This window comes from Mirounga leonina, unplaced genomic scaffold (genome assembly GCF_011800145.1).
Source record: "Mirounga leonina isolate KUSES-001 unplaced genomic scaffold, KU_Mleo_1.0 Mir_204, whole genome shotgun sequence".
Lineage (NCBI taxonomy): Eukaryota > Metazoa > Chordata > Mammalia > Carnivora > Phocidae > Mirounga > Mirounga leonina.
In genome coordinates this window covers 10,938,096-10,965,048 of record NW_023270513.1, presented here as the reverse complement: position 1 = coordinate 10,965,048, position 26,953 = coordinate 10,938,096, and the positions used below count along the sequence as shown (strand labels likewise).

Genomic DNA, 26,953 nt, shown 5'->3' with positions numbered 1-26,953 from the left:
AAATCAAATGCAATGTTCAATCCAAAGCCTCAGAAGAAAAAGTTCAGTTTCCAAGTAACAGTGATAGCTTAACAATGTAAAACCTTATCTAGAGTACATAGGTATTAAATTAGTACTGCTGAAACAATGCATTGAGGATTTACAGTAACACCTGGAAGTTCCTTCTAATGTACATATAAATGGAATCATGGAAGATTTTTGTATTACCTAACTGTTTCATCGCCTTAAAGATTTAATGAACCAAATGAAAACTGATTCTGTTCACATCCCATCCTCTATATCTAAGTAAGATAAAAACCTATTCTCTCTCACTACATCAAAAACTAATGATGTATTGTATGGTGACTAACATAACATAATAAAATAAAATTTAATATATGTGCTGCCGAAGTGAGCACATAATAAAACAAAATTAAAAAAAAAACCTATTCTCATTTGCAAGGTAGAATTTTACATGCCAATACTTCTTTTTTTTTATTCTTATGTTAATCCCCATACATTACATCATTAGTTTTAGATGAAGTGTTCCATGATTCATTGTTTGTGCACAACACCCAGTGCTCCATGCAGAACGTGCCCTCCTCAATACCCACCACCAGGCTAACCCATCCTCCTACCCCCCTCCCCTCTAGAACCCCGTTTGTTTTTCAGAGTCCACCGTCTCTCATGGTTCATCTACCCCTCCGATTTCCCCCGCTTCACTCTTCCCCTCCTGCTACCCTCTTCTTCTTCTTCTTTTTTTTTTTCTTAACATATATTGCATTATTTGTTTCAGAGGTACAGATCTGAGATTCAACAGTCTTGCACAATTCACAGCGCTTACCTGAGCACATACCCTCCCCAGTGTCTATCATCCAGTCACCCCATCCCTCCCACCCCACCCCCCACTCCAACAACACTCAGTTTGATTCCTGCGATTAAGAATTCCTCATATCAGTGAGATCATATGATACATGTCTTTCTCTTTTTGACTTATTTCACTCAACATAATACCCTCCAGTTCCATCCACGTCGTTGCAAATGGCAAGATCTCATTCCTTTTGATGGCTGCATAATATTCCATTGTATATATATACCACATCTTCTTTATCCATTCATCTGTCGATGGACATCTTGGCTCTTTCCACAGTTTGGCTATTGTGGACATTGCTGCTATAAACATCGGGGTGCATGTACCCCTTCGGATCCCTACTTTTGTATCTCTGGGGTAAATACCCAGTAGTGCAATTGCTGGATCATATGGTAGCTCTATTTTCAACTTTTTGAGGAACCTCCATACAGTTTTCCAGAGTGGCTTCACCAGCTTGCATTCCCACCAACAGTGTAGGAGGGTTCCCCTTTCTCCGCATTCCCGCCAACATCTGTCGTTTCCTGACTTGTCAATACTTCTTAAGCCACATTTAAAGAAATCATCTCTTAATTAATCTTGGATGTTGTGTCTTCATCTTATACAGGAAACTCCAGTAGATTTAATAGACATTCACTGTCTAGTCAAACTCTTCACATGTTCTTCAAACCAATCAAATATGGGTTCCTCAACATTTTTTTGTGTCAATAAAATAAGATGTGGAATTAGCAGATTCAATGGAAACCTGTTTTTTAACTTGTCACATTGGATGTCTAGATGCCATTTCGATTGGGTTTAGAAGATGGGGAAGTATAGATGTTTCTTGGTCTGAATCTCTAAACAGTAGAGATGTAAAAGGGAGAATGAAATCACAAAGAGAATGGCTGTTGACTACAGAGCACTGCCAGTTGCCATGGGGCTTGGTGGCATTAGCTGGATTTGGGGCAGTGGAGGTATTCTGGGAGGAGTTACTTGAAATTGTTACAACAGTTGTTTGATTTGAATAAATCTGTGTGGGTAGGAGCAGCACCAGAAGCCACAGCCTCAGTCTGAGCCTGGCCACCATTCCTCTGCCCATGTCTGGTCCCTCCGCATTGGTGCTCAGCAGGTCTCACTGAATGTGGGGTGAATGGAGAACTGCTGGTTTGTGGCAGACACAGGCAAGGTGGGCCAAAAAAACCTTTTATTCTACTGAATCTTCTTTGCATCCTTGTCAAAAATCAGTTAATCACGTATGATAATGATTACTTTCTAGATTCTCAATTTGATTCTATTGATTTATATGTTTACCCTTATGCCATTGTCTTAATTAATGCTGCTTGGTAATAAGTTTTGAAATTGGGAACTGTAAGTCCCCCAACTTTATTATTCTTTTCTAAGTTTACTTTGGCTATTCTAAGTCCCTTTAGTTTTCACATGAATTTAAGGATTGTGTTAAATATGCAGATCAGTTGCAGGGTCGGGGGTTTAGGGGAAATTGGGAAGTGACTGCTATTGGGTACAGTGTTCTTTTGGGGTGATTTAAATACCTTAAAATTGACTGTAGTGGTGGTTTCACAATCTGTTAATTTCCAAAATACATTGAATTGTACACTTTAAGTGGGTGAATTTTATGGTATATGAATTGTATCTCAATAAGCTGTTTAATGAAAGAAAAAATAAGTCTAGTTATAAAATTTGGTTTATAACAAATTTAAAATATTAAGGAAGCCAAATATAAATCCAAAACTCACTGCAACATCCTAGTTCAATATGAAATCTAATAATATTGTTCCAACTGAATGTGAAGGTCCTAAACTGCCTGTAATCAATGCTTGTAACCAAAAAGCACAATAACACAATTGAGAAATGGCATTACAACACATAACATGATTTCTAACAGGTTAAGTTTAATATTTAGACAGCCGCTATGTCTATATTAGACAAATTTTATAATATGCTTAAACACTGTGGCTTTTTTTAGTGTCACTCTTGTTTGACAGATATAAATCTATTCATAGATTCATCATTAATAGATTCATTCATTTCTTTGGTACTCATTGAAAACCACCAGGTATTTTCATGCTCATTATAATAAAAAATCCTAATGGAAATCCAATTTACTAAAGTCAAACCCTTTTATAATTAAAATTTTAATTGACATATTGAAGTGAATTGACAACAAAAACAATAAACAGAATTATTAAATTCAAAAGATAGTGGTTTTAATATTTATGTCAGTGAAATTATGTGGTATACACATAATGATATACATGCCACATGTTTGCCAGTCTCATCTAGCCCATATTTTATGCAAGAAGGCTGAATTACTCCACAGATTAGCTCATTGATCCACAACTGCCCCTTCTTACCTAAATGGTAGATGGTCAATATCAGAGTTTCTAGTTTGGCTGGACACTTATATAGTCCTTCTCAATTCCAGCACAGTTCCATTGCTTGGATTTACCTGGCTGTACTCAAGGTAGAGTCCTACTTCTCTCTAGTCAAGCAAGAAAAAAGAAATGCTATCCATTCAGCACTGCCTGAGAAATACATGGCTCAAATTGTCATTAGAATGCCCAGTTATATTAAAAACCCAGACAGTTGCATTGAGCCCTGGGAACAAAGCCAGTGTCTCTAACAGAGGAATGTTTTTCAAAGTGCAGACAAACTACTATAGGTGGTCCATAAGATAAGCTAAGACGTTACATTGGCAAGTATTCTAATAGTTATGTATTTGTTTCTATGTATACTATGAAAAATAATTAGCACAAGAACTGTATTTTAACAATTACTTCTTTAGGATGAGTAACAAAAATAGAATTATTAATAATTCCTTACTTGGAATGTCCATCTCTGCTCTATTCTCTTTACATCCTTAGTAAAGCCTTTCCTCACCACCCCACTTTTAAACAGTATTAGTTGCTTCTTATTCTGATTTCCATATTATTTTGCACATATCTCAGTTATATCACATCTCAAATTACATTGTAATTTTTGTAGGGACACCTATTTCTCTACTAGATTATGAATTCCTCAGAAACCAGAGTCAAATATTTGTATCCTCAGTGCCTAATGCAGTGGCTGGGCCCTGACAAGTGTTCAGTGAATATTTGTGGAATAAATGAATGTGAATTATAGCTGTGGTCAGAATAATTGCATTCTACTAGCATTGATTTGGTAGCTACTTCACAGTTGGAGGCAAGATGGCATTATGTTCAAGGAAGAACTGAAAATTTAAAACTGCAAAAATAGGAAAGCAAACATAATTAATTCTTTATCTAATTAATTGTATTAGCAAAAATTTGTATGTTGAGATTTTGGTAAGGAATTTCTGAACTAAGATTTAAAAGCAGAAACAATTGATAAAATAAAAATTAAAAGAACTGAAATGTAATTAAAGGAGCATAGGCTCTGGAATCAAACTCATCTGAGTTTGAATTCTGGGTCAACAATTATTAGCTATATCACTTGTAAAATGATCACCAAAAATAATTCACTTAAAGCCTAAATAATTCCAGACATGCAGTAAACTACCAATAAATGGTAGCTATTATAACTAATTTAATCTACAGAAAAACAGGAAATATTTTACTAATAATCACCAAAGAGTGACTCTGTGAACGTCAGACCCAAGAGAAAAATATAAAGAGGTCCAGTTCCCCTTCTTTTCTCCTTCCCATTCTCACCCCACTCCCCCTCACGATAGCATTGTGATCATTACCTTTCCAACTTATGCCAAGAACCAATCTAAAGCACAGCTGTTCTCTCTCCCTGAAGTTCCTGGTATAGATCTTTCCTATACAAGAAAATAAATCATTTTCTAATTCACACTTTTTCTGGTGGCAGGGAGATAATTGTTTATAATTAAAAGGCTTTTTCATCCAATTTCTCCTGGGTTAGACTAAATCACAATACCATCAAGCCAGGAAATTAATTAGGCAGAGGAGGTGACAATGAGTCAGTGTACTTTGTTGGAAAATTACAGGCCAAAAATTAAAATAGGAGACTTAATTTCTATTCTCAACTTTGCTAATAACTTACTTAGAAATGTTAGGTGAGTTGTTTTATTGCTCTAGGCCTCAACTTCCTTACTTGTAGATGATAAATTCTATGCTGAGACAACTGGCTCATAGTTTGGAAAACAATATCCCCACTCACTCCTTAGAATATAAAGTCCAGAGGACTGCACAAATATTTAACTATAAAAAGTGAAACTACATAATTTCTAGAGAGAAGTGTTAATGGATGTGTTTATAATTTTGGAATGGGGAAGTTCTTCTTTTTTTTTTTTTTAAGATTTTATTTATTTATTTGAGAGAGAGAGAATGAGAGACAGAGAGCATGAGAGGGAGGAGGGTCAGAGGGAGAAGCAGACTCCCTGCCAAGCAGGGAGCCCGATGCAGGACTCAATCCAGGGACTCCAGGATCATGACCTGAGCCGAAGGCAGTCGCTTAACCAACTGAGCCACCCAGGCGCCCTGGGGAAGTTCTTCTAAAAGAAAACACAACCAAGAAGTCATAAATAAAAAGTGATACAGCTACATAAAAATTTAAATGCTCTTCTGGAAAAACACACTTCTATAAAAAGCTCAAAAGATGAAAGAAATATCATATAGAAAAATAAAGGTTATGGTCAAATAATTCACAGGAAAAAATACAAATAGCTATCAGACATATAAAAGGTTGTTCAACTTCCTCATAATTAAAGACACACAAATCAAAAAGAGATATTTTAATCTATCCAACTGGTAAAAATTAATACATTTTAAAATACTAAATGCTGGCCAAGGTAAAGGAAGTAGGCATGCTTCTGTGTTGGTAAGAGTATAAAGTGGTGCTGCTCTCCAGTGCTAGTTCTTGCTATCTCTGAAGGATGCTCCAATCCTTCTCAGATACCCCTCTTACAGTATTCCTACTATCTGATTTGAAATCCTTCAGATACATTTTAATCTGGACACTATGTGCAAATAGGTACACTGGTCTTGCTAACCCATTCCCCCATCACCTCCTCTGCCTTAAGGAAAATTCAAAGTCTTCTTTGGCTCTTTTCCTCTCTTCTACTCTTTGGGATCCCTTTCTCTCTGATAAGGAGATAGAAAAAGCCTGAAGCATTAAAATAATTTAAAATATAAAAAGCCAAAATATAATTGTTTTGAAGTAAAGATGCCATTGTCTTAGTGTGCCGTAAATATTCACACAACTTGTAGAATTGTCCCAGTCTACATCCTAGTAGTTAGGATGGTTATTAGTCCATTAGCCATGGACTAATATGTATCCTTCTATAAGATAAGGCTGATGGTAAAATATTAGAAAAAAATAAGATTTAAATCTCTTATATTTCATGAAAAACACAAATTCATAGATAAAATTTAGTAAATTTAAAGGAACTAGACGTTTGTATGACCTAAATGAGAAACTTTGAAACTCTTTTCAGGTAAATGAGGATACATACTAGAAGTTGAAAATTTTCAAATAACTTTAGCCAACCAGAAAAGTTTTCCAGTAAAATTATAGATGAGCTAAAAGTTATTCCAAACAATGCCTCAGATCAATCTCCGAAAAGACTCAAAAATAAGTGCATTAATATATTTGGATCACTCTAGACTTACTGTTTATTTTTTCCACTGAAAATACCAACCAACAATATATTTAAAACACAAAAATTTAATATATACTAGAAGTCTTACATCATTATTTGCTAGCAACAGTAGGTATTTTCTGATTTTTTTCCAGTTTTTTCTAAATATAATGGAAACAATAATGGTAATGGATGAAGCCAAAATGAAAGATAATTTAACAGAGCAAAGAAAATATTTTTTACTAATGAATCAGTATTTTTGAGATCCCATTGCATGTAAAGTGGTGTATAAGAAATACTTTTAATTATGTGGGCGCCTGGGTGGCTCAGTTGGTTAAGCGACTGCCTTCGGCTCAGATCATGATCCTGGAGTCCCGGGATCGAGTCCCACATCGGGCTCCCTGCTCAGCAGGGGGTCTGCTTCTCCCTCTGACCCTCTTCCCTCTCTTGCTATCCGTCTCTCATTCTCTCTCTCTCAAATAAATAAATAAAATCTTAAAAAAAAAGATATGTATTATTACAACATTCTAAACTACAAATAAACAGAACATTTGAAGACCTCTTTTATATTAACTAACATCCCTTTTCTCATAAACACATAATCTTAATATTTTCTTTTGGATTCCCTGTGTCAAACAGTTAATGTTGGTGTCTTTCCTCTGTGATTTTTCATATCTTCCTATGTCATTTCCCAGTGGTTGCCCAGTGGACATGCTACAGTTCCTGTAAATTTTGAGAGTGGTAATAAGTATACTTAATACTCAGAGGAAATTAGAGAGTCCAGTGGAGAGTTGTCTGACAATGAACCTTTATAGTCATTAATAAACAATTTTAAAAGAGAAATAAGTCAACTTAATTTTAGAAAAAAAATGAGTCAATAAAAAGTCTCAATTTGACAAGTATTTTGTTTAAAGATTTATTTATTTATTTTAGAGAGAGTGAGAGAGCACACATGTGCATGTGTGCGCAAGTGAGCAGTGGGAGAGACAGAGAGAGAGGGAGACAGATTCCTCGCTGAGTGAGGAGCCTGACAAGGGACCCCATCCCAGGACTCCAAGTCCATGACAAGAGCTGGCTACCTAACAGACTGAACCACCCAGGCACCCCACAATTTGACAGTTATACAAAGATTAAAGCTCAACTTAAGAAACAATTTATCAGGGATGCCTGGGTGGCTCAGTCAGTTAAGTGCCTGCCTTTGGTTATGATCCCAGGGTCCTGTGATCAAGTCCCACATCAGGCTCCTTGCTGAGTGAGAAGCCTGCTGCTGCACCTGCTTGTATGTTCTCTCTCTCTCTGACAAATAGATAAGTAAAATCTTTTTTTAAAAAAAGAATTTATCAATCTTTAGAAAAATAGTTTTTAAAGTTAGTAAATTCATAGAAAGTATGTAGAATTTGATGTGCTGAGAAAATATTTAGGCAAGAGGAAATAAGTATATAAAATTTTAAATCAATGTGAAATTGTAGGACTGAATGGTTGGAGAGAAACTGTAAAATATCAGGTTTGCCTGTGTCATATGAGTAGTACAATTTAAATTCTATAGCATACTAAGAAAGTAGGATCTTTTAGGGTTGAAATGATTGGAGAAGGCTTTTGTCAAAGAGGTGATATTAGACTTGGTTATGAACAGTTTGGTAGACATTTGATAGGCGAAGATATAAGAGAATGGGGCTGTAGTCAGAGGTAATAATATAGCAAATGCAGAGTCTAGGGCAGGTTTGCACCACTCATATGATATAAGCAATCCTGATTTATAAATATGTATGCAACTGTTTGCTCTATCCTACAAAATTATAAAAAGCCTTAAGGGCAGAAACCATGTATTATAAATTTGCATGCCACAGAGTTTTGCATTTTTACAGGTTAGTCTACAAAACCAAATATATGCTAGATACGAATTTGGTGAGTATATGTGTTCCAGTGTTGACACATTTTTTTCATTCTCTTCATATTTTTTTTTCTTATCCTTATGAGGCAATCCTCATCTTGAACCCAGTTTTTATGTTTGCATTCTAACTCTTGGAAAATAAAATGATTGAAACATATCTAGGCTTACCCGATAATGCTTTCACTTTATGTTATAAGGGCAAAAACAGGCATCTAGAGCATCTAGGGATGATCCCAACAACTGTGGGCAAAGGAAGCAATTTAAATGTCTTTTTTAATTTACCTACTTGAATCAGAATACAATGAGATTAGAAAAGGGAAGTTGAGCTGTAGTCAAACAGTCTTATACTACCTAATCTGTTTAATTCCACAATGTAGGTGTCTGGGGAAGAATGGGCAAAAATAAAAATGATGGGTTCCTCTGTTAGGCTGTATTTTAGTTTGAAGGGATGCTTTAGCATTATGTAAAAGCTATGACTATTTAGTTTTTAAACTGGCAATTCCAATTTTTTAGTCCATATGAACACAGATGAAATTTTTCCTTTGAGTAACTGTTCAAAATATTAATTTCATTTTGTTTTTTTTTTATTTTTTTTAAGATTTATTTATTTGACAGAGAGAGAGAGAGCACTCAAGCAGAGGGAAGGGCAGAGGGAGAGGAAGAGGGAAAGCATCCCAAGCGGACTCCCCACTGACTGCGGAGCCTGGCACTGGGCTCCATCTCACCACCCTGAGATCATGACCTGAGCAGAAAGCAAGAGTTGTAGTCTCAACTGACCAATCCATCCAGGCAATTAATATTAATATCCTTTTTAAAGTAACCTTCTAGAATAGGGATTTGGGCTGTTGTTGGAGCACTTTTAAACCCAATTAGCTGTTACAACAACCAAAGCAAGGTACTCTGAGAAATGCTCTGCAACCTGGATCCTCCATAATTATTCCCAAGTACATTATTTACCAATTCCCACCCCCACTCCCACCAATTTAGGTCTCAGGAACTAACTTTGGAAGGCAGATAAAAGCCTCTTTTATTTTTTTTCTATTTTTTAAAAGATTTTATTTATTTATTTGAGAGAATGTGAGAGAGAGAGAGAGACAGAGAGAGAGAACATGCACAGGAGCAGGGCAGAGGGAGAAGGAGTGGGAGAAGCAGACTCCCCTGCTGAGCAGGGAGACCAGCGCAGAGCTCCATCCCAGGAGGAAAGCAGACTTAACTGACTGAGCCACCCAGGCTCCCTTAGAATACTCTTTCAGAGTAGAAATCCACCTAAGGATGGGTTAAACTATGGTGAGGTTAAAAAGGCACTCTCCTAAGGAGTGCATAAAATATAAGGAGAACCCCAAAACTCAGTAATGAAGTTAAATATTTAATGTACTATTTTAAATATCTAAATTAATGTAAAAAAGTCTATGATGAACAAAATATCAAAATTAAAACAAAAACAAAAACAAAAATAAAAACAAAACAAAAAACCGACAGGATCCTACCTTGCACTTGCATGACTCACCTCAATCGCCTCACCCTAATCTGAGTTTTTGGTTCAACCTTAAATTGAGTGCCTTATTAACATAACATAATAAAAATAATTGAGTGCCTTAACTGACTGATCATAGCCAGGCTCTGAGTCCTAAACACTTTTTCGTGTGGCCTCTTTCTGGGACCCTTCACTAAATGCCACCTTTGGATTCAAAACCTATCGTATCAACACTTTTCCTCTGGATAGACCTTTGGTATTACAAACTTCACTCGAGGTCCCATTCTTGGTGCACTCTTGCCAAGTGGGATAACTGTTTATCAGGTGTCTGCACCTTCAGGCTCTTCTGCTCTTCCAGCTCCCAGTTTTTTTTCGATTCTCCACCTGCAGGAGACACACCATTTTGGCACCCTCCTCTGCCAGGACTGCAACACTACTTTGGCGGGAAGTTCCCACAACCAGAGAAAGAGCTCCAGCCTTTTCTACTTTCTGAGTGAATGCTCCCCTCAGTTCATTTTCATCCTCCTGCCAGAGGTAGAATGTAAAGACTGGAGCCTAGACTCAACCTGGTCTCAAAAACACTTTCACCCTGGAAATAAGTAAAAGTGGAGGTTTTGGAGATTGTGGAGAAAGCAACTGCAGTGACTTTCGCCTGCCATTACAACATAAAAGAAAAAAAAAAAAATCAAGACAACTCTGGCTTTCCCGTTGGTCTTAAGCGTGAACATTTTACATTTTACATTTTACATTTATCCACCACACAAGCGGTCTGAAACGCCAGCATTAAGAGGGCTTCTGGCAAGTCCGTGGGCCACGCCCCTTGGGCAGATCAGTTTCCTTTATTGGTCTGACAGCCTGTCACTCAAATCTGGCTCCCACTCCTGCTAACCATTCACGTAGTTTGGTTGCGTTTTGGTGTATTTAATGTTGCCAATAACGAGGGATTTTTTTTTTTTTTTTTTTTTTTTTTTTCCGAGCCGAGTACAGGTCGTGCTGCAATTAGTTCATTGAAAACTCAGTTGCTCTCTGAGCGCTTGGACAGAGACTGCTTTCGGCTTTTTTTCTGCTGATTGTTAAGATCTCCTATAGAGAGCTGCAACAATGCCCAAAAGAAAGGTAAGCGAAATGGGAAGATAGAAAGGGGATTAGCGACTGAAATACATATTTCCTAATCCGCAGAGATTGTTTTTAAAAAGCATTTTCGCTTCTAGTTAGATTTTGTGATGTACTGAATGGAAGAGGAAGGAAGGGCAAAGAAAGATCGGTGTAAGATTTAGGATGGTCTTGCATGCAACTAGTAGTTCACTTTCGGCTTGTTTTGTTTAAGGGAAATAAATCGTTTAAGAGGTGTCTCCATGCTGAATTATAAACAGCCATAGCGCTGTGCTGTCGCTTCCTACCCCACCCCCCTTCCTCCGCTTACCCTATTGGAGAACACTTCTCTCAACCGCACTTCCAGGCACCAGTTTCCTCTTCAGCCTCGGGCTTTTCTCCAGGAACCGTCCCGTTTGGGGTAACTTAAGCCACGGCTTTCTCCCGTATTCGCCTTTGTTCTTCCCGTTTTCTTTTTCCTTTTTTTTTTCCCCTTCCCTCCTCCACTTCTTGTCATGCCAGATGGCTATGCAATGGTAATCCTGTGCCATTAGGCGGCGCAGACTTCAAACTGCCCTAGAGAAGGGAGAGATTCACCTCTGCAATTAGCAACTTTAGGGCTAAGACATCTGGGGTTCACCAAACTCTGTGCGTAAAGGTGGAGAGATGGCAAGAGAACTGAGTAAGATAAACTATTACTGATGTTGGGGTAGCATGGATTTGTTCCCTTTTAGACATGCAGAATTGATCTGAGCTATTCCAGGGCTACAGGTATTCTGCAAACCCTCACTTCAAAATTTGTGACTCCTCTCTTGAACAGGAGATAAATTCACGCCAGGTGTTTGTTTGACTTTGTTTGTTGTTGTTTTTGGGGGGAGGGTCCCTTAGAAGTGAAATCAAATGCTGTTTCATTGCTTGACAAAATTGTAAAACACTGCGCTGATGTAAAGCTTTGTGACTGTTTTGATATTATTCTTATTTATCCGTCTACCATCCCTATTTCTAGAACATAGGAGTAAGACCGAAATTCCCCCATGCTCTGGGGCTGTGAGTATGAATCATGTAATAGCTTGATAATTCCCAGGCTGAAGGGCTGCTCAGATACAGAAAGCAATGGTTTTTGATAACCATCCCCCTTCCTGAGATTCCCGCCGCTGAGCTTTTCTAGGTTTGTGCAATGGGTCGTGCTATTTTACGGAGCTGAGAGCAACCTTATAGCAGGTAGTGGCGGGAAGTTTTAAAATCAGTGGCCGGCTCCTCAGAATAACGCATTGACATTGCAAAAGTTCCTTCCAAAAAAAAAAAAAGAAAAAGAAAGAAAGAGAGAGGGAGGCAGACAAAAGAAAGAGAGAGAGAGCGAGAAGAAAGAAAGAAGAAAGAAAGAAAGAAGAAAGAAAAAGAAAGAAAGAAAAAGAAAGAAAGAAAGAAAGGAAGAAGAGAGAAGAGAAAAAAAGCATTGAAGCATTGTTGGGGTTGTAGTTCTTGTATGAAAAACTTGGAAAGAATTGTCCAGTCAGTAGAGAGAATCCAATAAGTACAATTGCATATAAAACATAAGGCAAAACAGGGAAATTGCATGAAGTTCCGCCTTCATTCTGCTGGCCTCCACACTTTTTTTTTTTTTTTTTTTTTTGGCTTTAACACTGGCTACAGCAGGTGGATTTTAAAATTTAAAAGGTTTGTTTTTAGGAGATGCAATTTACACAAAAGGATGGAATTGACTATCAGTTGTGTAAATTTATGTCTTGAGAATGGATTTGCATCTTGGTGCACATTTGCACGTTAGTGGACAGCAGTATGTAGCATGCTACTAGGAAATAACACGTGGCTACTTGAGCCAGAATCCAGGAAAAAAATCATAAGTGCTTATGTTACAACTGTAATCCATGCAATATTTTCTGATCTATGTGTTTATATCAATGATCTTATTCCTGTGTGGTTTTCTCGTTTGTATAGGCTGCCGGTCAAGGTGATATGAGGCAGGAGGTGAGGTTTTTTTTTTTTTTGTTTTCTTTTTTAGTCTTAGAATCTGTCTGAAAAAATCCACTTGCTTTATGAATTTGAGACACATAAACAGCTAAAAAATTGACGCTGGTTTGTATATTTGTACCATATAAGAACCAATATGGTATGCCTGTGAGCTCTTTCAGAACTATAGCAGGTATTGAAAATTCCAAACTTCTTGGAATTTAGGACCTTATGCTTAAGATATGGAGAGAGCTTCTTCGTTTTGAAAAAAAAAAATTGCTTTGTCAGTTTGCAAGAAGGGGCTATATTTTTATTTCCTTGTTATTAGCCATTGTGTTCATTGAAGTTTAATTTGGGATTTTTTTTTTTCCTTATCTATGTAAAGGGTCTAGGGGAGGGAAAATAAAAATTTATATTTCTACTACATTTTCTACTCAAGTTCAAAACTTCTTCTGTAAAAACAATGTTCATGTAGTGTTATACTAAATATTTTCACAATATAATAAATCTAGTTTTGTATATCCATAATTCTATTAACTAATTATTATTATTTTTTTACTTATAGCCGAAGAGAAGATCAGCCAGGCTGTCTGCTGTAAGCGGTCATTTAAAAAAAGCTTCTCATGCATTGTAAAATATTAAAATTCAGGGAATTCTGGACAATACTAGTTATTTTATACAAGATTTATTTTGGATGTATTTTTTTTTAAAGATTTTATTTATTTTGACAGAGAGAGACACAGCGAGAGAGGGAACACAAGCAGAGGGAGGGGGAGAGGGAGGAGCAGGCTCTCCGCTGAGCAGGGAGCCCCATGAGGGGCTCGACCCCATGACCATGACCTGAGCCGAAGGCAGAAGCTTAACGACTGAGCCACCCAGGCACCCCTATTTTGGATGTCTTAGTAAAAAACTTTTACACCAAGGAAATGTTTGATTTTTTTGTTTTTTTTTTTCCTAATGCTAAATAAATATTATTTCCTCAATAAATTGTTTCCTAAATAAACACCCATTTATTTAAATTAAAAGGTTGGATTTCATTATTAGTGATCTTTCTTCAATTATGATTTCCTGCCCCCCCCCATGACTTGTGTTTTTTGATGCAGATGCCTGTGCCCATTACACCAGAGTTGAAGCCCAAAAGAACATCAACTCCAAAGGTAAATATTCAACATGCAATGCTGAGAGAAGATTGCTTTACTTCAGAAATAATTTTTTTGGAAAGACATGCAGCTGATCATTTTGCTTTCTTCATTTCCTGTTTAGTTAGTAATATATTACATTATACCATATGGTACATGTAGGCTTTTTGAGTAAGGATATTTGTTCATGCTCTGTGTTTTGGCATTTTCATTAGGAAGAAACAAAACAAAATTTTAGTTGGGTAGACCTATAAAATGTACATGCCTTTGACATCATATAGTCACAACACCAATATTCCTGGGAAAACAAAAGGTGTAAACTGTAGTAACCAAAGTAATAATAGGAGTAACTAACATTTGATAATACTTTACAGTTTGCACAGTTTGCAGTGTTTTCACATACATTATTTATTTTTTTAAAGATTTTATTTATTTATTTGACAGAGAGAGAGACACAGCGAGAGAGGGAACACAAGCAGGGGCAGAGGGAGAGGGAGAAGCAGGCTTCCCGCAGAGCAGGGAGCCAGATGTGGGGCTCGATCCCAGGACCCTGGGATCATGACCTGAGCCGAAGGCAGATGCTTAACGACTGAGCCACCCAGGCGCCCCTCACATACATTATTTTTAAATGAACACAATTGATTTCACATAGAATTATATACTCTGATGTTGTGGCTAACAACATGAAAAATAGAAATAGCCTCAATATTAACTTCACTTTCCCCCCTATATTTATATTTATTTATTTATGTGTAATTATGTGTAAATATAATACAATTAATTTTTAAAATTGCTTTATTGAGGTATGGATAATATTTTAAAGATTGGTTAAATTCCTAAAATCATAAAAGGTTAAAGCTAGGAGGAACATTAAAATCATCAAATCCCATCATTTTGTGATTGGAGAAACTGTAAATTATAGTCATATTTATAAAATGCTTTGAATTCCTTCATTAAAAAACTGCTAAAACTAGGGCAAGTGAAGTTTTAGCAACAATGAGTGACAACAGAAGAGAAAGGTTTTTAATTTTTTTTCTCTATTTCACATTTCAAGGTCACTATTCTGTAAAATTAGGTACCCAATTTATAGGTTATTAAGATAGTTGGGGCACCTGGGTGGCTCAGTGGGTTAAGTGTCTGCCTTAGGCTAAGGTCATGATCTCAGGGTCCTAGAAGCGAGCCCTGCATCTGGCTCCCTGCTCAGTGGGGGAATCTGCTTCTCCCTCTCCCTCTGCCCCTTCCCCCCCACTCATACTCTCTCTCTCTCTCAAATAAATAAATACAATCTTTTAAAAAAAGATCTTAAACACTTTATTTCCTTTAAAAATAGAAGATAATGCTACGATAAAACAAATACTATATAATAATGGACTTTAAAATGCATTAACTTACTTGGCTCTCAGTTTCTTATGTGTTAAAATAGTAATAATATACCTATATTGTATTTTATAGTTTCTAAAGCAATTTTACATATATTTCATCATTTGCTCCTTATAACATCCCTATGAGGTAGGTGTTATTACACTTTTTTACATATAAAAGACATGCACAAAGAGATTTATACTTTTGCTCAAGATCACATCAAGTAAGTAGCAGATCCAGAATTCAAACACAGGTTTTCTGGCCCTTAATCCAGTGCTCTTTACACACATAGGCAAAGAGCTTTCTTGGTCATTATTCAAGTCATTTCAAACTTGTAGATACATATATTGAGTCACCTCTGTCCCCAGGTTATCTCTTTCAAATATATCTAAAGCGATGCTCTTGCTAACATAGTATTTCTCTTAATTATAACCACTGGAAGCTTTGCTATCAACAAAACCCTGTTGCTAATTATTAGACATGACAGATAAACTCCCCCTCTAGTCAAAAAGAGTTAATTTGTCAAAGTCTAATCTGATGCAATTAGCTCTGAGTGGACACTGGTCAGTATCCTAACTTGTTGCTTCTCTCTAAAAGAAAGTTTATTTGATTTATATCAAACCCATTATTCATTTTTTTAAAAGATTTTATTTATTTATTTGAGAGAGAGAGCACAAGCAGGGGGAGGGGAGGATGGGGGGGAGGGGAAGGGAGAGGGACAAGCAGACTCTGTGCTGAGTGTGGAGCCCTACACAGGGCTCAATCCCAGGACCCTAAGATCATGACCTGAGCTGAAACCAAGAGTCCCACACTTAACTGACTGAGCCACCCAGGTGTCCCAGAATATTATTCATTTTTAATGCTGCTTTAGGTTTAGGATGAAACTAAAAGTGTCAAGTGATATTTTTGTTGATATTAAGTTTATATGGATATTTTAAAGCTTTCTGTAAATCATTACAGCAGCTGGTAAAGTAACTTGGGCCATTTAATTAACACATCAGTTAAGTTGTATATTTATTTTTATTACTCTGTGTTGCTGGACAGAAACTGAAGACAAAAAATGCTTTGATGGAAAAAAATACAGATGCAGGTGTCAAAGCAATAGCTGAAAACAAGCAAGAAGAAGTTATTAAAGGAGAATGTAATGATGAAAATGCTGAAAATGGAGAAGCCAAAATTATGGAGGTATTTTACAATATTAACAGATCTGTCCATTTGAAATTTTAACAATGGGTGCTGCTAAAAGAAATCTTATTTGCCTTGTACTTTAAAAGTTGAGAAACATTAAATGAGTAGTGGTTCTATAGTGTCTTAGTCCATTCCAGCTGCTATAACAAATACCACAGACTAGGTGACTTATAAACAACAGAAATTTATTTCTTACAGTTCTGGAGGCTGGGAAGTCCAAGATCAAAACATATATTTTGGTGTCTCGTGAGGACCTACTTTCTGTTTTTTACACAGCAGCCTTCTTGCTGTGTCCTGACATGATGGAAGGGGAGAGAGAACTCTCTGGGGTCTCTTTTGTAAGGGCACTAATCTCATCCATGAGGGCTCTACCTTCATGACCTAATCACCTCCCATAGGTCTTATCTCCAAATACTATCACATTGGGGATTAAGTTTCATCATATAAATTATAGGGGACACAAATATTCAGTTTATGGGATATAATATAATGGTATCTAAAGGGAAAATAAGAAACTGAATTTAAAATACATGAATTTACAGGTATGGGTAGTGGGAGTAGTGGATTAGCAATGCTATTAAGAGAATTAAGATAATAATGCCAGGGATCATGACTTATATTAAATACAGAGCAATCCTCTACTACTTTTGCCGGCACATGGGCTGTTTGTAAATCCCTTTCCAAGATCATATGATTCTTTTTCCCCTGCAGACTGCAAAAAAAATCATTATGTAAATGTTTCTTATGGGTCTCTATTTGCATATTTAATACATATCTTATTTTTAGGTATTGTAGCAAAACAATGAAAATGAGATATAGTACCCAATTTACAAATCAAAGCTGTGCATTTAGGGAAATTTTTTTTCTAAGCGATCCTGTGTTATAAGGTAAAACAATTTTCATTTTTACTTTATTTGTTTATTTTTTAATTTAAATTGGTTAATATGCAGTGTAATAGTATTTCAGGTGTAGAATTTAGTGATTCATCACTTACATACAACAGCCAGTGCTCATCACAACCAGTGTCCTCCTTCATACCCATCACCCATTTAACTGACCCCTCAACTACCTCCCCTCCAGCAAACATCAGTTTGTTCTCTATAGTTAACAGTCTGTTTTCTGGTTTTCCTCTCATTCTTTTTTTCCCCCATATTCATCTCTTTTGTTTCTTAAATTCCACATATGAGTGAAATCATATAGTACTTGTCTTTTTGTCACTGACCTATTTCACTTAGCATAAGACTCTCTAGCTCCATCCACATCATTGCAAATGGCAAGATTTCATTCCTTTTGATGGCTGAGTAATACTTCATTGTGTATATATATACCACATCTTCTTTATCCATTCATCAGTCCATGGACATTGGGCTCTTTCCATAATTTCGCTATTCTTGATAATGTTGCTATAAACATCAGGGTGAATGTGACCCTTTGAATCAGTATTTTTGTTTCCTTTGGATAAATACCTAGTAGTGCAATTGCTGGGTCATAAGTTAGTTCTACTTTTAACTTTTTGAGGAAACTCTGAAAGGTTTTCCACAGTGGCTACACCAGTTTGCTTTCCCACCAACAGTGTAAGAGGGTTCCCCTTTCTCTGCATCCATGCCAACACCTGTTGATTCCTGTTTGTTAAATTTAGCCATTCTGACAGGGATGAAGTGATATCTCATTGTAGTTTTGATTTGTATTTCCCTGATAATTAAGTGATGTTGAGCAACTTTTCATGTGTCTTTAGCCATCTGTATATCTTCTTTTTTTTTTAAGATTTTATTTATTTATTTGACAGAGAAAGACACAGCGAGAGAGGGAACACAAACGGGGAGTGGGAGAGGGAGAAGCAGACTCCCCGCTGAGCAGGGAGCCCAATGCGGGACTCGATCCAGGGACTCCAGGATCATGACCTGAGCCGAAGGCAGTCGCTTAACCAACTGAGCCACCCAGGCGCCCCATCTGTATATCTTCTTTAGAAAAATGTCTATTCATATCTTTTGCCCATTTCTTAACTGGATTATTTGTTTTTTAGGTGTTGAGTTTCATAACTTCTTCATATATTTTGGATACTAACCCTTTATCACATACATCAATTGCAAATATCTTCTCCCATTTTGTAGGTTGCCTTTTAGTTTTGTTGATTGTTTCCTTTGCTGTGCAGAAGCTTTTCATCTTGATGAGGTCCTAATAGTTCATTTTTGCTTTTGGTTCCCCTGCCTTGGGAAACATATCTAGTAAGAAGTTGCTTTGGCTGATGTCAAAGAGGTTATAGCCTGTGTTCTACTCTAGGATTCTGATGTTTTCCTGTCTCACATTTAGGTCTTTCATCATTTTGAGTTTATTTTTGTGTCCAGTGTAAGAAAGTGGTCCAGTTTCATTCTTCTGCATGTAGCTGTCAAGTTTTCACAACACCATTGTTGAAGAGACTGTCTTTTAGGATATCCTCTCCTGCTTTATTGAAAATTAGTTGACCATATAGTTGTGGGTCCATTTCTGGGTTTTCTATTCTGTTCCATTGATCTATTTGTCTGTTTTTGTTCCAGTACCACACTGTTGATCACTACAGCTTTGTAATATAACTTCAAGTCTGGAATTGTGATGCTTCCAGCTTTGCTTTCTTTTGCAAGGTTGCTTTGGCTATTTGGGATTTTTGTGGTTCCATACAAAATTTAGGATTGTTTGTTCTAGCTCTTTGAAAAATACTGCTGATATTTTGATAGGGATTACATTAAATGTGTAGTAAGCTTTGGGTAGTATAGATATTTTAACAGTATTTTTTCTTCCAATCCATGAGCATGGAATTGATTTTCATTTCTTTGTACCATATTCAGTTTCTTTCATCAGTGTTTTATAGTTTTCAGAGCACGGATCTTTTACCTTTTTGGCTAGGTTTATTCCTAGGTATCTTATGGTTTCTTGTTCAATTGTAGATGGGATTGATTCCTTCATTTCTTTTTCTGCTCCTTCATTATTGGTGTATAGAAATGCAACAGAGTTCTGTACATTGATTTTATATCCTGTGACTTTACTGAGTTCCTTTATCAATTCTAGAAGTTTTTGGGTGGAGTATTTTGGGTTTTCTCTATATATTATTATCTCATCTGCAAATAGGGAAAGTTTGACTACTTCCTTGCTGATTTGGGTGCATTTATTTCTTCGTGTTGTCTCATTGCTGAGGCTAAGACTTCCAGTACTATGGTAAATAGCAATGATGAGAGTGGGCATCCCTGTCTCGTTTCTGACTGTAGAGGAAGAACTCTCAGTTTTTCTCCATTGAGGATGATATTAGCTGTGGGTTTTTCATATATGGAGTGTGTGATGTTGAGGTATGTTCCCTCTGCCCCTACTTTGTTGAGTTTTGTTTTGTTTTGTTTTTTTTTTTTACAAAATGAGTGTTGTACTTTGTCAAATACTTTTGTTTTTTTTTGCATCTACTGAGAGGATGATATGGTTCTTATCTTTTCTTTTATTAATGTGGTATATCACATTGATTTATTTGCAAATATTGAATCACCCTTCCAACCTAGGAATAAATCCCACTTGATCATGGTGAATGACTTTATCAATGTATTGTTGGATTAGGCTTGCTGGTATTTTATTGAGAATTTTTGCATCCATGTTCAACAGGGATATTGGCCTGTAGTTCTTTTTTTAGTGGAGTCTTTATCTGGTTTTGGTATCCGTGTAATACAGGCCTCATAGATGAATTTGGAAGTTTTTCTTCCATTTCTATTTTCTGAAATAGTTTGAGAAGAATAGGTATTAACTCTTCTTTAAATGTTTGGTAAAATTCACCTGTGAAGACATTTTGCCCTTGAAATTTTGTTTTTTGAGAAATTTTTCATTACTGATCCAATTTCTTGGCTGGCTATGGTTCTGTTCAAATTTCCTATTTCTTCCTGTTTCAGTTTTGGTAGTTTGTATGTTTCTAGGAATTTATCCATATCTTCTAGATTGTCCAATTTTGCGGCATATAATTTTTCATAATATTCTCTTAAAATCATTTGTATTTCTGTGGTATTGATTCTTATTTCTCCTCTCTTATTTGGGTCCTTTCTCTTTTCTTTTGGATAAGTCTGTCTAGGGGTTTATCAATTTTACTAATTTTTCAAAGAACTTGGTTTCATTGATCTGTTCTACTGGGTGTTGTTGTTGTTTCTATATCATTTATTTCTGCTGTAATATATATTTTTAAAGATTTTATTTATTTATTTGACAGAGAGAGACACAGCGAGAGAGGGAACACAAGCAGGGGAGTGGGAGAGGGAGAAGCAGGCTCCCCGCAGAGCAGGGAGCCCGATGCGGAACTCGATCCCAGGACCATGGGATCATGACCCGAGCTGAAGGCAGTCGCTTAACCAACTGAGCCACCCAGGTGCCCTCTGCTGTGATATTTATTAATTCCCTTCTTTTCCTGGATTTAGGCTTCATTTGCTACTCTTTTTCTAACTTCTTTGGGTGTGAGTTTAGGTTGCATATTTGAGATTTTTCTTGCTTCTTAAGATAGGTCTATATTGCTATTGCTTCCCTCTTAGGACCACTTTTGCTGCATCACAAAGGTTTGGACTATGATGTTTTCATTTTAATTTGTTTCCATATATTTTATTATTTTCTCTTGATATCCTGGTTGCCCCATTCATTGTTTAGTAGGATGTTCTTTAATTTCCATGTATTTGTGGTCTTTCCAAATTTTTTTTTCCTTGTGCTTGACTTCAAGGTTCATAGCGTTTTTGTCTGAAAATATGCATGGTACGATCTCAATCTTTCTGTATTTCTTGAAGCTTGATTTGTGACCTGGTATGTAATCTATTGAGGAGAATGTCCCATGTTCACGTGAAAAGAATGTGTATTCTGCTGCTTTAGGATGAAATGCTCTGAATATATCTGTTAAGTCCATCGGGTTCAGTGTGTTATGCAAAGCCATTGTTTTCTTGTTGATTTTCTGCTTAGATGATCTTTCCATTGATATAATGGGGTGTTAAAGTCCCTTACTATTATTGTATTATTATCAATGAGTTCTTTTTATGTTTGTTATTAACTGTTTTATATATTTGGGTTCCCTCATGTTGGGTGCATAAATATTTACAATTGTTAGATCTTCTTGTTAGATATACTCCTTTATTATGATATAGTGTCCTTCTTCATCTCTTATTACAGTCTTTGGTGTAAGATCTAGTTTGTCTGATATAAGTATGGCTACTCCAGCTTTCTTTTAATGTACATTAGCATGATAAATAGTTCATCACCCACTCACTTTCAATCTGGAGGTGTTTTGTGGTCTATAATGAGCTTCTTATAAGCAGCATATTGATGGGTCTTGTTTGTTTTTGTTTTTATCCATTCTGATACCCTATGTCTTTTGATTGGAGCATGTAGTCCATTTACATTCAGAGTAGTTATTGAAAGATATGAATTTAGTGCCATTGTATTACCTGTAAAGTTGCTGTTCCTGTAGATTGTCTCTGTTCTTTTCTAGTCTTTGTTACTTTTGTTCTCTTTCTGCTCAAAAGGTCCCCTTTAATATTTCTTGTAGGGCTGGTTTAGTGTTCATGAATTCCTTTAGTTTTTGTTTGTCTTGGAAACTATTTATCTCTCCTATTCTGAATGACAGCCTTGCTGTATAAAGTATTCTTGGCTGCATTTTTCCCATTTAGCACACTGAATTTATCATGCCAGTCCTGCTGGCCTGCCAAGTCTCTTTGGACAGTGCTGCTACTAGCCTTAAGTCTACCGTTGTAGGTTAAGGACTTCTAGTCTTGAGCTGCTTTCAGAATTCTCTTTATCTTTGTATTTTTCAAGTTGCACTGTGATATGTAATGGAGTTGACCTTTTTTTTTTTTTTTTTTTTTAATTTTGAGGGGAGTTCTCTGTGCTTCTTGGACATGAATGCCTGTTTCCTTCCCCAGATTAGGGATGTTCTCAGGTATAATTTGTTCAAATAAATCTTCAGCTCCTTTTTCCTGCTCTTCTTCTTCTGGGACTCCTATAATACGGATATTATTTTGCTTTGGGGTTATTGTTGAGTTCCCTAAGTCTACCTTAGTGATCTAATAGTTTTCTTTCCCTCTTCTTTTCAGCTTCCTTATTTTCCATAATTTTATCTTCTATATCACTGAATCTGTCTTCTGATTCATCCATGCTCATTTCTAAGGCCTCCAGTTGGGACTGCATTTTGATTATAGCATTTAATTTCGGCCTAACTACATTTCAGTTCTTTTATCTCTACAGTAAGGGAGTCTCTAATGTCTTCTATTCTTTCAAGCCCAGCTATTATCCTTATAATTTTTGTTTTAAACTCTATTTCAGACATCTTATTTATATCTGTATTGATTAAACCCCAGCTGTGAGTACTACCTCCTGTTCTTTTTTTTTTTTTTTTGGTGAATTTGTCCATCTCATCATTTTGTCCAGAAAAAAAAAGAAGAAAGAAGAAGAAAAAAAAAAATAACAATAACTACAATAGCAACACAACAAATACAAAACAAAACAAAAAGAACTAAATCCTGGTTGTGTTTTGGTCTACTTGTTAAAAGAAACTAGATCCCAAGATAAGAACAAAAGAAAAAAATATATATGTATATGTTAAAATAAATTTCAATGAAAAGAAACACAAAACAAAATATACATATATATATTAAAATAAATTTCAATGAAAAGAAACAAAGAGCAAAACATATATATGTATAAATATATATAGTATATATAAAAATAAAATTTTAAGAAGAATAAAAGAAAAGTTGAAAAAATAAGAAAATAAATGAAAAAAATAATGATAAATAAAAATAAAAGTACAAAGGAAGCTAGATACTATTTCCCCTAGAGCTGAAGCTTTGCAGCACTCTATGATCAATAAACTTGGTGTGAGCAAATTGCTTGTGCTGGTCTTCTGGAAGAGGGGCCTGTTGCACTGATTCTCATGTGGACTTGCCCTAGTGAATATGTGCCTCCAGTGCACAGGGAGGCAGTACTTAGTGTAAGTGGCTCTGGACTGTTTTGGTGGCACTGTTTTGCTCCCTGAAGTCTTTCAGCACTGAGGGGTGGAATGAATAGGGCGGTGCCCTGTTCTCTAGCCATGGAGCTGAAAATTTGCACCCCCAGCTCTTCAGTGAGCCCTCATTGAAGAGCAATCAATCATCTCTCCCCGGTTTCTGTCAGAACCTTGTGTTCACCCTGCCTATGTCCAAGCTTTTTTTTATCTCAGGCATGTGAATGAGTTTCAAAACTCTAACTTTGAGGGACTCCCATAGCATGGACCCCTGCTCTTCCCCCTGGGTAGGGTCTTGCCAAACTTCTGCCTTTTGCTGGACTTGTCCTGGGAAAGTGGTCCCACAACTGCACAGTGGTTCAAAGTTTATGGCAACACAGAGCAGAAAGCTGGCACCTAGACTCATTGTTCTCAGCCAGCTTCCCTGCTCCTATGCCTGGGAACAGAGCAGCACTTAGGCACCACCCATTATTCACGGGACCCAGGGGATTCACAGACCATGGTGTCACACCTGGAATTCTGCCCCACTCTTCCACCTGAGCACCTTTAAGCCAGACACGTCCTCCACTATAGCAGACTTCTAAACATTCTGATTTTGCACTCTGCTGCTTATAATACAATGCGGGTAGGCTCCTTAAGCAGGTTCCCTCCCCTCTCTTGTATCAGCAGCTATATCACACCAGATTCAAGTCCCTGCACCTCCTACCTTCTAAAAAGTGGTCACTTTTCTACTTGTAGACTTGCAGTATTTGTTCTCTCAGACCTCTGATTGATTTCTCCAGTGTTCAGAATGATTTGATAACTATCTAGCCTTATTCAAGGGATGAGACCAACTTAGGGTCCCCCTACTCCTCTGCCATCTTAACTCCTTCCTCTGTCTTGCTGCTTTTAGATTTTTTTTTTCTTTATCACTGTATTTTGCAAATTTAACTACAATATTTCTTGGTGTTGGCCTCCTTTTTTTTTTTTACTCTTGATGGGAGTTCTCTGTGTGTCCTGTATTTGGATGTCTGCTTCCTTCCCCAAATTAGGGAAGTTTTCAGCTATAATTTCCTCAAATAAACATCCTGCCCCCTTTTCTCTCTCTTGTCCTTCTGGGATTCATATGACATGAATATTATTTTGTTTGATGGAGTCAATGTGTTCCTTAAGTCTACTCTCATGTTCCAAAATTTTTCTTTCTCTTTTCTGTTCAGCTTCATTATTTTCTACAATTCTATTTTTTGTATCACTTTTTGTTCTGTTTCTTCTATCCTTGTGATCATTACATATAGTTAGTTTCAAATCTCAGTTATTGCATTTTTCATTTCAGCCTGATTGTTTTTTAGCTCTTTTATCTCTCTGGTAATGGTCTCCCTGATGTCTTCCATGCTTTTTTCAAGCCCAGCTAGTATCCTTATGATTGTTGCTTTAAATTCTGAACCAGGCATATTACTTACATTTGTTTCTGTTAGATCCCTGGCTGTGACCTTTTCTTGTTCTTTCTTTTGGAGTGAATTCCTCTCTTGGCATTTTGTCTAGGTCTCTGTCTTCTTCTCTGTGTTAGGAAAGCCTGTTGTGTTTCCTTTTCCTGACAGTAATAGCTTTATGAAGAAGAGGTCATATAGTATCCAGGGCCTGGCCCTTCCAGAATTTTCTCTTGTATGTGCTGTGTGCACTCTGCTGCTGTGTTTTGACTGCTCTATCCCCAGGTCAGTAGTCTGCAGAGGTTCTCCTTGCCTGCAGTGGGCAGTGTTTGGACCTTGGCCAGAGTGTGGTGAGTTTTTACTAGGTATGCTCTGGTCTGCTTGCTAAAAGAGACTTGATACTAATTCCATAAGAGCTGAAGTTTTGCAGAAGTCTATGGTCAGTAGATGGGGTGCATGCAGGGGTTTGTGCTGGTCTTCTGGGGGAGGGAGACCACTGTGCTGGTCCTTAGGCATACTTCCCTGAGAAAATCACCAGCAGAGTACAGGGGGGCAGATCTTGGTGTAAGCAGGTTAGGAAGCCAGTGTTGGAGTTGTGCTGTTTCCTAAGATTGGTTTATGCTTAGGGACAAAGGAGGGAAATGGTGACATCCTGCTCCTCTGTCCCTGGGTACCTCTAAAACTCCAGTCTTTGAGCCCCATTGGTTGCAGAAGGTCACAAAAATCAGCCCTTCTCATTTTCCCAGCCAATGGCTTTGGGGAAGTGTTCTCCTTCTGTGTCTTGCTGTGCACACCACTCTCTCTCACCTTTCTCTATGACCAGGGCTCCCTTCCCTCCATAGCACCTACTATCCATTTCTCCCCCAAACCATGTGTTCATAAATCCTGGCTTTTTAATTTGGCTTCTCCTCTGCTTCTATTTGTGCAGTTTGTTTTATCAGTCCTCAAGTAGATTTCTTGGGTATTTAGAATGATTTGATAGTCATCTAGCTGTGTTTGAGGGACAAGGCAAACCTAAGGTCCTCCTAGTACATGGCCATCTTAGGTCTTCCCCCACAGTCTACCCAATAAAAGACTTTTCAAGTAACTTTTTTCAAAGAAAACCTAAATCTCACTATTATAGAAACAAAATATTATTTCCTCAAGGAATGCATTTTGTTTACTCATTGAGAATTGCTGACATAGAATATATGCCATCTTTTCTGTATTTACTGTTTCCCATATTTGTAATGAAAATTCTGTATATGAATACATTTTCCTGAATTCATTGTTCCAAATATCTATTTATACATGTTTGTGTGGAGATATTTTAGTTAATCCTATTTCTTAGAATGTTTTCCTTATCTTGTGATATTTAGGGGGTGTTTTTCACAGGAAAATTACTTTCTTGTAAATGAAGTATCATTCTTTTCTAAAATAGATATAATTCTGTCTAAATACTTAAGGAAAATAGTTCAAATTTTCAAATATAATCTTTTTTAATTTTCTCTGTACATATAGGCACCAGCTCCTGAAAAAGAACTTGAGGAAATGAAAGAAGAAAAAAATGAAGATGTTGAAGAAGTGGGAATAGAAAAGAAGGAAGTAGTGACAGCAGCAGGAGAAGATGAAAAAGATCAGGAAGGAGATGGAGAAGACCAAAACAAAAAAGAGGAGAAAAGAGAAGATGGGAAAGAGAACAAAGATGGAAAAGGAAAAGGAGATAGAAAAGAAGATGAAGATGGAAAAGAAAAAGAAGATGGAAAGGAAGAAGAAGAGAAAAAAGAAAAAGGAGATGAAAAAAAGAATGAAGATGGAAAAGGGAAGGGAAAAAATAGCAAAGAGGAAGAAGAAGAAAAGGAGAAAGAGAAAGGAGATGAAAAAGAGTGTGAAGATGGACAGGGGAAAGGAGAAGATGTCAAAGAATTTGAAGATGAAAAAGACACAGGAGAAGAAAAACAGGAAGAAGACAGAAAAGAGAATGAAGATGGAAAAGAGGATGAAGATGGGAAAGAGGAGAAAGGTGGAAATGAGGAGGAAGCTGGAAATAGGCAGGAAGGTGGAAATGAGA

General features: G+C 36.7%; 1 protein-coding gene across 1 annotated transcript; it reads left to right on the top strand.

Moving 5' to 3' along the window:
* Positions 1 to 10,712: 10,712 nt before the first annotated feature.
* HMGN5 (high mobility group nucleosome binding domain 5) lies at positions 10,713 to 26,553 on the top strand (the record flags this gene model as incomplete). The annotated part of the gene is made up of 6 exons (XM_035028658.1): positions 10,713 to 10,888; positions 12,821 to 12,850; positions 13,398 to 13,427; positions 13,936 to 13,989; positions 16,378 to 16,518; positions 26,404 to 26,553. Coding segments are annotated over exons 1-6 (420 nt in total), but the record flags the coding sequence as incomplete, so codon positions are not given.
* Positions 26,554 to 26,953: the final 400 nt, after the last annotated feature.